At 43.2% G+C, this 13,460-nt stretch overlaps 1 protein-coding gene across 1 annotated transcript in view; it reads right to left on the reverse strand.

The window, feature by feature from the left end:
* marc1 (mitochondrial amidoxime reducing component 1) overlaps positions 1 to 13,460 on the reverse strand; it is a 56,858-nt gene that overhangs the window by 22,798 nt on the left and 20,600 nt on the right. Inside the window, exons 3-4 of the mRNA XM_038810758.1 lie at positions 9,125 to 9,290; positions 2,911 to 3,051 (exon numbers count right to left, since the gene is read on the reverse strand). Coding sequence (XP_038666686.1) covers positions 2,911 to 3,051; positions 9,125 to 9,290 — 307 coding nt within the window. The remainder of the gene's footprint in view (positions 1 to 2,910; positions 3,052 to 9,124; positions 9,291 to 13,460) is intronic.

The following is a 13,460-nucleotide window of genomic DNA, read 5'->3' on the forward strand; positions in this document are numbered from 1 at the left end:
TCCTCATTGTCAATGCTTTGCTTAGGTAATTTTATTCAGTCCATGTCCCAATCCCAATCAATGTCCTCAGGACTTCCGGCAAGCTATCCTCCTTTACTACTGTAAAATACTGAGGCAAAATAATTATTCAACAAGTCTACCATTTCCCCACAGTCTATAGCAGGCCAACATTGCTCCTGTTCACCTGCTTTCCCTTTATGTAACGATAAAACATCTTCTTAATGATTTTGATGTCCCTTGTAAGTTTTCTTTAATAATCCTTCTAGTGACTCTTATACGTTGTTTTATGGATTTTTACTGGTCTCTGTATCTTTCCCATTCAAATAAGATCTGTGTTGTTTTTGTATTTTCCAAGTCTTTTTTTAAAAATTTTTGCTTTCCCGTATCTCTTTAGTTGTCCATGGCTGTTTTTTCTGTGAAGTAGTGCTTTTCCCTCTCAGGGATATAAACTGGCCGTGTATTGCGTTAAATGTTTCTTTAAAGACTTCTTCAGTTGCTTAACCCATTAACAGATTTTCCCAGTTTACTGTGGACAGTCTCTGTCACATCTCTTTGTCACTGATGTGTCACTGATAACGCATGCAGAACCACACATTCAGCACGGTAGCACAGTAGTTAGCACAGTTGATTCACAGCACCAGGGTCCCAGGTTCGATTCCTGGCTTCGGTCACTGTCTGTGCGGAGACTGCACGTTCTCCCTGAGTCTGTGTGGGTTTCTTCCGGGTGCTCCGGTTTTGTCCCAAAAGATGTGCTGTTAGGTCATTTGGATATTCCGAATTCTCCCTCTGTGTACCGAACAGGCGGCGGAATGTGGCAACTAGGGGCTTTTCACAGTAACTGGATTGTAATGTTAATGTAAGCCTACTTGTGACAATAAATATTGTTTTTAAAAAATATAAATTTCACTTTCAAACATTGCATTGTACTTGGTCATGTTGTGATCACTATTTGATATTGCTTTCCCCCCCCCCCCTTGTTGTATCTAGGACATATGGTCATTGGAAACTATCCCTGACACACTCCAGAAATTCACTACCTTTCCGGCAGATGCTTGAATACCTCTCCCATTGTATGTTAAAGTTAAAATCCCTCATTAATACTCCTTTGTCTTTGCAACACACTTGCTTAATTTCTGTATTTATACAATTTTACACTTCCGAACTGCTGCCAGAGGGTCTGTATACAACACCCATTACAATTTTAGATCCTTTACTCTTCCTGCGTCCACGCTGTCTCACCTGGATACTTTCCCTTCCTCTCTTACTAATGAATTGATTCCATTTCTAATCAGTAAGGCTACTCCCCACCCAACCACCCCTGTCCCCTGCCATTTTCCCTACCATCCATAAACTTTATAACCTGGTTTATTAAGTTCCCAGTACTGACCATTCCGCAGCAATGTTTCAGTAATAGATACTAAACAGTATTGTAATCTCCAATTTGCATTTGAGCCTGCAACTCATTTAATTTATTCTTTACAGTCTATACATTTGCATTTTGAACATTATACACTGTAACCTGTCCCTCAGCACTGATGCCTTATTCATCCATTTATTATTTCTTTCTTCTGGTTTAATCGATATACTTATTATAGTTTTGCTATTACCTGCGATCTGACGTAGGATTCCTGACTGTTTCTTTGCTCTCGTTCCTGTGACTTGTTTTTGAAACTGTTATTGACTTACCCAGAGGCCTCCCCCCATTTACTAAAGTCCCTGTGACCACCCTATTTGGTCTTTCTGCTAGGACATTGATCCCAGACCTGTCCAAATGGTCCAGCTCCTTTCTGTCCCAATACTGATGCCAGTGTCCCCCCTCTTTTCCGTGCCACTCCTTTAGCAACGTGTTTACTTCCCTGATTTTCTTATCTCTATGCCAATTTTCACATGGCTCAGGTAATATTCCAGAGATGAAAACCCTTGAGGTCCTGTTCCTTAATTTTGTTCCTAATTCCTGAGAATCCCCAAACAGGTCCTTTGCCTGCTCTTGGGTATGTTGATGGTCCCAGCATGGACCCTAACAGCTGGAACCTCCCCCTCCCTCTCCAAAATCCTTTCAAGCCGGTTTGAGATGTCCCTCACCTTGGCACCAAGTGGCAACACACCATGCGTACTCCTGTTTACAAATCCTGTTTACAAAAGATTCTATCTATACCCCTGCTAATAGAATCCATTACCACTTGTCTTTTTACTCCTCCCCTCCCCTCTGGAATGGCCTCCTGTACAGTTTGCCCATTCCCCTGCAGTCTTTTTCTTCATCCACAGAGAGAGCAAGTACATTTTACCTGTTAGACAAGGTCAAGAGCTGAGGCTCCTCTAATGCTAAATTCAGGATCTCTCGACCAGACTCACTCACAGTTACACCATCCTGCCCAGAACCACTGGCCAAGTTTTAAGTACTTAACCTACAGGGCGTGACTGCCTGAAACACAGCGTCAAGGTATCTCTCCCTCACCCTGATGTGCTGCAGTATCCGCAGCTCGGACCCCAGCTCATCAACTCAGAGCCGAAGTTCTTCCATGCTAACACTGGTTCTCTTGACAATTACTTTCAGCTTTTTCTTTATTTACTGTATCAACACCCCTCATGATTTTGAATACCTCATCTTGTCTCCTCATCCAAAGGACATCCCTTCAAACAGTGCAGCATTCCTGCAGCACTGTGGTGAACTGTCAGGCCAAATTCTGTTCACAGGAGTTTCCAGGAGAGGGACATGAACCTGCCAACTTCAGATTCAGAGGCAAGAATGCAACAAAGCTGATGCTGCTTTGGGTGCAACCCCAAAACAAAACACATCATAATATTTGGTGCAAGATTCTTTGGTCAACACTGATTGGTTTTAAAAACATGAAGTACAGAGTACACATTAATTTCTATTCATTTCCATGCAAATGTAAGCAAACTCTTCACCTCTGCGTATGGTTTGCAATCCTTCACTACTACCACAGGCCTGAAATTTTCCATTTTAACCTTTTTCTCCAACTTGGTATTAAAATCTTCTACAGTCGCCTCAGACATCATCATGCAGGAACTGGTATCGTTGTAGACAGTCTACAATAGGGAGTGAAAAAGATTGACCTCATTACAGTGAAAGATTTCCACAGGCGTGACAATAGAGAAACAAGAGATTTTCAGGAGCAAGATATCAGTTTAACCTTTATGTTAATAATGCATCATTGAACCCTTGGATGAACAGCAAATATCCACTTGGAACAATAAGAGACTCCTACGGCCTCTACTTTTACCAAATTATACTACCCATTAAAACAAAACACATCATAATATTTGGTGCAAGATTCTTTGGTCAACACTGATTAGTTTTAAAAACATGAAGTACAGAGTACACATTAGTTGTATTTCAAACTACCTAATCTCCCATTAGGGTTTCCCACAATTAGCTGCATTTAGCGGTGTTTAATCTGGCCTGCTCTTCAAGTCCACTGGTTAGGAGATCCTCGAGTAAACTTTATTTTATTATATTTGTTCATTGGATGTGGGTGTTGCAGCAAGGCCAGCATTTAATTGCCCTTGTGAAGGTGGTGATGAACAGTTCTCTTGAACTGCTGCAGTTCATGTGATGTAATGCACCCACAGTGGCACAATGGTTAGCACTGTTGCTTCACAGCACCAGGGACCCGGGCTCGATTCCCGGCTTGGGTCACTGCCTGTGCGGAGTCTGCACATTCTCCCCGTGCAGTGTGGGTTTCCTTCGGGTTTACTCCCACAAGTCCCAAAAGACGTGCTGTTAGGTGAATTGGACACTCTGAATTCTCCCTCGTGTACCTAAACAGACTGTGGCAACGAGGGGATTTTCACAGTAACTTCATGCAGTGTTAGTGTAAGCCTACTTGTGGGACTGATAAAGATTATTATTATTACGGGACGGAGGTTGTTGGTTACACCCGTCCCGAGACTGAAAAGTTCCGCCAGAGGTCAACAGACCTTCAAATGGTCGTCAAATCTTCCATCCTGCCTGCAATGGTTCCCACAGCGCGGGGGGAGTATTGGGTGTGAAATGTATCCCACTACCTTGTTGTTTAGGGAGTTCCAGGTTCCACGATTTTGATCCAGAAACGATCAAGGAAATACAACATAATAGGCATATTCTGCGGCGAACTAAAGGCTAACTGCAGATTATTTGTTTGATAAGGGAGCAGCATTAAGGGAAAGCTCCAGCCTTTGGAAGAGGCCATGAGATGACGATACTAAGGACTGAGATGAAAACAGGAGGGTGCGATGAGGTTTCCAGATTTTTTAAAACTCTCTCATTTCAAAAGTTATTTACTTGAAATATACTAGCTGCATACTGGATGCAAGTGTTTTATTTATCTTAGCAGATATTTCATGTTATTCATGGTGACAGTCACAGGTTATACTGTTGCAAAGAGCTGTTTAGACATGGAAGGGGAAGAGGTTATAACTTAAAAGATTTGGAAAGAAGCCTGTAAGATATCGGTTTGAAAAAGTGTGTGGTCTTTGACTGCTTTTAGCAAAATAGCACTTCCCTTTCCCATTGTATACAGGTAGAAAAATAAATAAATATATTACTCACATAATGCGAACAAAAAAGTTATATAAATAAGCAAGTCTCTGTATATCTTATGGGTGTGGTCAGCAACACGTTGCCAAATTTGCACTCCATTTCATCTGCCCAAGAGTGTGGTCTTTATAGGAAGTGACAAAAAGTTTAAGCATCAAAATTTCATTCCTGAAAACGGGGGCCAGCAATTACCGCAGAATCATGTCCACTGCTGACCTCTGAACTGCCACAGCAGGAGCTTCGGTTTCGACAGGCGCCAACACCACAATGGAGCCAGCCTCAGACACAGACCTGAAAGTCTAGCATAACTTGTCAGCTCCAGGGCACACAGGGCTTTGAGATCACCCCGGCAACCACCATAAAAGCTCTACAGTGACCCTTGTGCAAAAGGTAAAGAGCTTGGAAAGGAGTGGCTGAAACATAACTATTTTTTAAATTTTAGCCTTCAACTAACTGGTCCATTGTCACCCTTTTCATTACACATTGTCACTATTGAAAAGAGTGAAGCTCTCAGAGGAATAAAACAACTTCTGTTGTTGGATGTCTCTTCCCTGAACACTGCACCAATAGGGGCCAGCCAGAGGCTTGGCCTCCAAGGCCCTGCAGGAACCACAGTGCATTGCTGAATTCCAGCAAACCAGATTCCCTCCCCCCCCCCTATTTTAGGGCCCTCCTAATGCATTCTCAATGGAATTTCTGCACCAGTGTGCTAGAAGGGTAAAAGATTTTCTGCTCCTTTCTTATTTCTCAAATATTCTTCTAAAGTACTTGTTAAAATCTTCTGCTCGAGTTAACTTTCAGCTTAGAACACAAATTCCTCCAAACGTGAATAGCCGAACTGTCTTTGAGAATTTTCTGTTCTGTAAACTTGCTTCTTGTTGTTTTGATGTCATAATATAAAAAAAGTTCCGATCACTGTAACTGCTTCTAATAATGGCTTTGAACAACAGATTAAAGCAAGCCATTTCATACTGCTACTAAGCTTTGGCTATGTGGGTGGTATTAACCACTAACACGATGTTGCCATCAGCCCAACAAGACATTCAGCCTTCCGTACAATTGAGAAATGTATTTTGGTTTTGGTGCAATATCAGGTACATAGGTCTCAGCAACTGGCTGGTCAAATCAAATAGCATGATCCTTTGGCTGTTCCCAATAGGCAGAGTACAGACTGTGCTTAACCAGTTCACACTTGCAAATAGCTACACTAACACTCAATTCAGTTAAACCCAAGTAGCTCATTATGCTTGCTAGAAGTGACATACATTCATATGGACTTTTTCTCTGCCAACAAAAGGATTATGTTCAAGCCGTGCATCTTTTTTGAATTAACAGGGCCCTTAGGGAGCCTACAGTTTCCTGTTGCTTTCTCCATGGCCAATCTAAGTCAACTTGCCAAACAATCAGCATGGTTTACTCCCGTAGCATGCGTTTGATCATTTGAAATTTAGCATTCTTACATTTGTGCTAACAAGTGCCAGATGAAAAGCTTCAGCAACATGATCCACTTTTCAGCAATAATAGTGGCTTTATTAAATCTCTAAAGTTGACAGTGATGCCTCTGGTATCTCATGGCTTTTCAGGGAGGCACAACTTGCAATAGAAAACATTGTTTACATCATATTAATCATAATGTTAATGGATTGGTTAGTTTAATAATTTCTTGGAACTTATTATGCCATAACCCATAATCTTATGATCCTTCTGGGATATGGGGGTGGTGCCTGAGGATTGGATGATTTCAAATTTTACACCCTACACAAAAAGAGGGAGTGCAATCATAGTGATTGCAGTTCAATCAGCGTATTGTCAACGGTGAGAAGACTATTAGAGAATATTACCAAGAAAAAAAAATTGATCTTGGGGAAACATAGGTCAAAGAGACAGCCAACACAAACTGCTAAAGGCAAAACATCTCCTAATAACTCTGGAGTTTTTTGATGAATGAACAGGGAAGGTTAATAATGGTAGTGTAGTAGATGTATATATGAACTTTCAAAAGGCATTTGATAGAAAGATAGACTCAGCCAAGCACGAGTCCAGACCAATAAAAGCAATTATTTCAGCAGGGGGTTCTGCTTTGACAAGTGAGTTGAATTGTTGACTTTGATTGAAACCTTTACGTGGTTATAACAAGTTGTTCTTTTTATGGTCTCTTTTGTCGATGTCTCAATGTTTATTTGGACAACATTAAGATGTGTGAAATGTTTAAAGTCTCTAAATGATACATGAATGGTCTGCCTGATTGACACTTTTATGGGAAAATAAATTATGAACGGGTCCTTTATTTTCTCTTAACAGTTCTACACTTGCCAATATTTTTATATGGTTCATTGATTATGTACATCGTGCATACTGGGTGAATGGGCACAGAAGAGGCAGGAGTTTGCATTGATTTGGAATGGACAGTAATGGGTACCAAGGAGAGTGGCTGGGAACAGAGATGGCATTCTGTGGTATGGGAGCAGGGAATGGGCATGCAGGGCATGAGGTACTGGAGGACTGGAGAAATGCAAACACAGTTCCATTGTTTAAAAAGGGATTGAAAGAATTATAGGCCAGTTAGTCTTAGGTCGATGGTGGGCAAATTAGTAGAATCAATCCTGAGAGATAGGATGACCGACACATAGAAAAGCATGGAATAGTGAGGGATATTCAGAATGGATTTGTTAAAGGAAGGTCTTGCCTCACAAATTTGATTGAATACTTTGAGGAAGTGACAAGAAGGGTTGACAAGAGGGGTTGATGAAGTCAGTGCAGTGGATGTTGTAAACATGAATTTTAGCAAGACCTTAGTCCCATATGGCAGATTGGTCCAAAAAGGTAGAAGTCCAGCTGATACAGGGCAATGTGGCAAACTGGATAAAAAGTTGGCTTAATAACAGGAAACAAGTAGTCGATGGCTGTCCTTGCAAATGGAAAGTTATTTCAAGTGATGTTCCAAATAGCTTGGTGTTGGGGCCCTTGTTGTTTGTGTGATCTATTAACGATTTGAATGTGAATGTTGGGGGTGGGGGCACAATTGGGAAATTTGCAGATGACACAAAAATTAGCCGAGTGGTGGACAGTGTAGAGGATAGCTATAATCTCCAAAATAATATAGATGGATTGGTGGAGTGGTCGCTAAAGTGGCAGATGCCGTTTAACACGAGAAGTGTCAGGTCATGCATTTAGGGAAGGCAAACAGTTATAGGGATTACACAATAAATGGGAATAACTAAGAGGGGTAGATGAAGTGAGAGATCTTAGTGTACAAGTGCACAGGCCCATAAAAGCAGAAGTTCAAGTAGACAAGGTTGTAAAGAAAGCAGAGGTATAGAATATAAAAATAAGGGTATAATGTTAGAATTGTATAAAACACTAGTGAGGTCACAACTGGTGTATTGTGTGCAGTTCTGGTCACATTACAGGATGGACGTAATTGCTCTGGAGGAAGGGCAGAAGAGATTTACAAGAATATCTCCAGGGTTAAAGCGTAGCTACGAGGGGAGATTGGATAAGTTGGGGTTATTTTCCTTGGAACAAAGACGGCTGAGGGGTGACTTAATTGAGGTGTACAAAATTGTGAGGGGAAGAGATAGAGTGGACAGGATAAAATTGTATTCTTTGGTGGAGAATTCTAAAACCAGGGGACATAGATTCAAGATAAGTGGCAGAAACTGTAGAGGGGGCATGAGGAAGAACATTTTTTTTTTTACACAGAGGGTAGTGGGAGTCTGGAATTTGCTGCCCGGGTTGGTAGTGGAGGCAGAGACTCTAAACTCTTTTTAAAATGTACCTGGATCTGCACCTTAAGTTCTGTAAGCTACATGACTATGGTCCGGTGCAGGAAAGTGGGATTAGAAAGAGCACCTGCATGTCCTCAGGCTGGCATGGGCAAGATGGACCAAATGGCCTCCTTTAGTGCCATAACTTTTGTATGATTCTATGGCATGGGTAAGATTATTTAATTTACTTTTTAAAAGGTTCCTAAATCCAGACTATGATTCACGATTCCTCTGAGGGGCATGAAGCACAAATCCTGGAGACGCTGCCACAAGCCCATGAAATTGCAAGGGGCTAGGAGATGCCTACCATTAACCAGATCAAGATTGCAGCATGTGGGCTCGTGACTCACAATCTTATCCCATGCCAGCAAAAATTGAGGCACTGGCAATGGGGACGGGACTCCCAGAATCGAGTCCCTTCAGCCATTTTTAAACGCTTAAGTGCTGTACAATCAAAAATAAGCAGACATCGCAGTACAGTGTCAGGTAACAATGTCAATTTCCCACCAGGTGAATCATCATCATCAATTCTAGTACGGGAAGTGTGTGAGTGGGGGGGGGAGAGAGAGAGAGAGAGTGAGAGACAGAACAGAAAGGAAACTCAAGACCTCAAGACCAAAGCAAGTTCAGAGGACAGTCCATTTTCATACACATTTTAGAAGCTGGTCATATATCAACATAGGGAGAAGCTGAGATGCAAATCTTCTGTCCTCAAACAACAAAGTGATTTCAAGTAATCAAAATTATTTTTTATAAGATGAATACAAGCCTTAAAAGTATTGCAATTTCATCTGTGCCATATGCTGCAACAAATTACCTTGTCATTGTCCAGGAAAAGTGGGTCCTTTTCTTTTGGATATCTTGGTTTCATTGAAGGTTCAAAGCACACCAGTCGGAAAGCCCTGCTATGTTGTAAGTAGGTACTAAGCCAATCAGCAGCTTCATCACCACAATCTCTACCTTGTATATCGCATCCCCACACACTTTGCAAAAACAAAAGTTTTAAAAAGTAAATCAAATGCATTTAACATGATACCATTTGGGGTTAAGAATTCCTTTGGTCCCCACGTGTTTGGCTGCTTCGTGAAGGCTTCCTCTGTTTGGAATTCAAAACCATAACAGTGACCAGAGGAATTCTCACCCTCTTGTTATTACAAAATTAGATTTAAATCAAGTTCCATTTTGAAGCTCGTCAGTTTGTGTTTTTCCATCAAAACCAATCAAAAGCGCTAACCTGCAGGAGCTTTCTACACTGTGCTAAGATTACCATTGTCTCGTACTCCCATTAAAGGAGGCTGCTGGCAACGGTGATCATGAACCAAAATGTTGTTTTCTGTTGCCCTATATGATCCACCCTTTACCTCATCACACAACAATTGTATTGTGGTGAGGGTCTTCCTTTTAACAGATGCCATTTCTATCATCTTAGGTCACGGCAGCACAAAGGAAATTATAGGACAGTATCCTCCTCGGCCGTAACATTTTCTGGTTATGAAATAAAAATCTAGAATTGAACCGATAACTCTTCACTACTGAGTCATGAAGTCAAGCATAATTAATCCCAAAGTCATAGGAAGCATACCATGCAGCAGTCTATGCAAACCTCTATCCAGATTAGATTTAAACTCAGGCGTCAGAGGTGAAGAAAAGATATTGCTTTCAGCAAGGTGATCTAATTCACTTCACGACAAGGTCCACCACTGTATCAAGTGTTTTTTCTCCTCCTTTAAAACATTCCTTTGAAGTAAAGCATACAGAGCACACCCCATTTAATCTGATTTGGCCACCAGTGGCTATCGGCAGCAGTAAGCATCAAGCAGAAATATATGGAGAACTCAGTGAGGGCATCCGGTAGTGGCTATGAGGTCAGCAGCCGCACACAAGGTGGCTAGTCAGGGGATTTGGTTTATTTGGACCTTTTTACCCGTATAACGGATGATTTTTAGGAAGAAATTGGTACAGTGTGACAGAATTAGATCCCCTCTGTTGAGTGATGTCTAAGGGGTTTAATACTAGGAATAAGTCAGGCAAGCGATCTTCATCGGATTCAGACGTCTCTTGAGCGTCAGAAAGAAAAAAATGGCAGCGGTCTCTGTGGCATCATTGCCTCCTCAGTGGACGACTGAGACGTTGGGTGGAGTTCTTGTCACGGGAATTTGAGAAATAGCGACAAGTGATTGCTGAGGATCTGATGAAGGCGATTGAGAGGGCTGGGGCACCTATTTGTGCGATTGAGGGGGCTGGGGCAACTATTTGTGCGATTGAGGGGACCGGGGCACCTAGTCGTGCAATTGAGGGGGCTGGGACACCTATTCGTGCGATTGAGGGGGCCGGGGCAACTATTTGTGCGATTGAGGGGACCGGGGCACCTAGTCGTGCAATTGAGGGGGCTGGGACACCTATTCGTGCGATTGAGGGGGCCGGGGCAACTATTTGTGCGATTGAGGGGACCGGGGCACCTAGTCGTGCAATTGAGGGGGCTGGGACACCTATTCGTGCGATTGAGGGGGCCGGGGCAACTATTTGTGCGATTGAGGGGACCGGGGCACCTAGTCGTGTGATTGAGAGGGCTGGGGCACCTATTCGTACGATTGAGGGGGCCGGGGCACCTATTTGTGCGATTGAGGGGGCCGGGGTACTTATTTGTGCGATTGAGGGGGCCGGGGTACTTATTTGTGCGATTGAGAGGGCCGGGGTACCTATTCGTGCGACCGACCAGCAGGTGGAGGCACAGGGAATGACGATTAAGAAGGTGGAGGTGGCGCTCAATGATCAGAGTGAGCAGATTGTCTCATTGGAGGTGGAGATGGCATTGTGGTGCTGGAGCAAAAAGGCCAAAGTAAACCATCTGGAAAACTGCTCCAGATGACAGAATTTCAGGATTGTTGGAATACCGCAGGGCCTGGAAGGTACAAGCGCCACAGACTATGTTGTAAGATGTTTGGGAAGTTGGCGGGGGAGGGGATCTTTTCAACGCCTCCTGAATTGGAACGGGCCCATTGATCACTTAGACAGAAGCACAGATCAGGGGAGCCACCACAGGCGATAATTGTCCGGTTCCATGGGTACCTGGATATGGAGCAGGTCCTGAAATGGGTGAAGGACATAAAAGGGAAAGCTATCCCATCCGAATATATCAAGATGTCGGGGCAGAGTTGGCAAGAAGGTGCACAGTGTTTAATAAGGCCAAGGAGACCCTCTACATAAGCAAAATGAGTTTTGTGATGGTGTCCCCAGCTCACCTTCGCATTATTTTCAGAGACAGATTATTTTGATGCGCCGGAAAAAACGAATGAGTTTGTTAATAAACACAGACTGGGGAGGAACTAAAGGCTTTGAGCACTCTGATCCTTTTTGTTTGAACATTTTTGAGTTCTCCTGTATTTATAAAAGTTTTCTTCTCTCGTGTGTGGGATGGTTGTAAAGTGGGGTAAGGTGTGTTGTTGTAATGGGAATTGTTGGTGGGTTGTTTCTGGGTGTGTATGAGGGTTGTTTATTGTATTGTTGGAACTGTTGGAGAGAGGGAGTTTTCTGTTTTCTTCCTATAATGCCTGATATTGGGCATGGGTTGGGGGGCTGTTATGGATACATGGTGTGAAAGATTTTTGTTTTTCACCCGAGATGGGGGTCACCGAGCATGTTTTCTAGTTAACAGCAGCGGAGTAGAGGAGGTGGCTACAGCTAGTTACCTATGGGGAGGGGGTTCTTTTGTTTCTTCAGGTAACAAGCTTAGGTTTTGGGTGGTTTGTTTTGTTGGGGGTGGGGAGGGGTTTTTGGTTTTCATTGGATTGTATGTCTGGTGTCTGGGGGTGGCTAAGTGGAAGGGAGGGCAAGGAGCTAGGGACAGGTTCCTCAATTTTTGAACTCATTGGATAGGGGTGATGGTGCCCATTATGGGTGGGCCTGAAGCTGGTGCAGGTCTGCGACTCACCAGACTGAGTGTGGGAGGCAGGGGGGGGCGGCTGTAGAGAGAGAGAGAGGGAGAGAGAGAGAGACCAGAGACTCTTGGTTCGGTTGGTTACATGGAATGTGAGGGGGATAAAATGGACGTTAAAAGATTGCGGGCATTTTCCCATTTGAAGGCTGATGTGGTCTTTTTACAGGACACCCATTTAAGAGTTAGGGATCAAACAAGTCTGGGGGAAGGATGAGTTGGACAAGTGTTTCACTCTATTTTGACGTTCGGGGTGGCAGTGTTGCTTAATAAGGGGGTGGCTTTTTCTGCGGTCAACATTATGGCGGACCAGGAGGGAGATATGGAATAGTAAGTGGGGTGTTAGTGGGCATGCCGGTGGTTTTAGTTTATGTATATGCGCTGATTTGGATGACATGGAATTTATTCAGAAGGTACTGGTGTATATTCCTGATCTTGCATAGATAGAAGATAGGAGCAAGAGGAGGCCTTTTGGCCCTTCGAGTCTGCTCCCCCATTCATCACGATCATGGCTGATCATCCAACTCAATAACCTAATACTGCTTTCTCCCCATAGCCTTTGATCCCATTCTCCCCAAGTGCTATATCCAGCTGCCTCGTGAATATATTCAAAGTTTTAGCATCAACTACTTCCTGTGGTAATGAATTCCACAGGCTCACCACTCTGTGTGAATAAATGTCTCTTTATCTCTGTCCGAAATGGTTTACCCTGATTCCACAGACTGTGACCCCTGGTTCTGGACACACCCATCATTGGTAACATCTTGATACGCATCAGTTAGTTATGTGGGTGGTGGGGGGGTTCTTCGATTATGTGTTGGTCACGAGGCTTGGGGAGGGGGAGAATTACTTCAACTGTGTGTTGCACCCTCGGCTGGACACGTTGAGTCCCATGTTCTTCATTACATTGGGGGTGACAAAGGTACTGTTGGTGTTCATGGAGCAGATGGGGGGACGGGGGGGGGGAATCCTTGGAGATTTAGACATCAGAGACATAACAAGTTTTCTTTCTTTTCTCCACATCGGGTTTACTTCCAGATTGATTTTTTTTGTGTTGAGTAAGTCTTTAATTTCTGGGGTTAGGTGGGTGGGGTGCTCAGCAATAGTAAAATCAGATCATGCCCCACATGACATGGATCTGTTGTTGGAGATGAGACACTTTCAGTGATCCCCGTGCAGATTGGACACAGCGTTGCTTGTGGAGAACGGTTTTTGCAAG

This window comes from Scyliorhinus canicula, chromosome 1 (genome assembly GCF_902713615.1).
Source record: "Scyliorhinus canicula chromosome 1, sScyCan1.1, whole genome shotgun sequence".
NCBI lineage: Eukaryota > Metazoa > Chordata > Chondrichthyes > Carcharhiniformes > Scyliorhinidae > Scyliorhinus > Scyliorhinus canicula.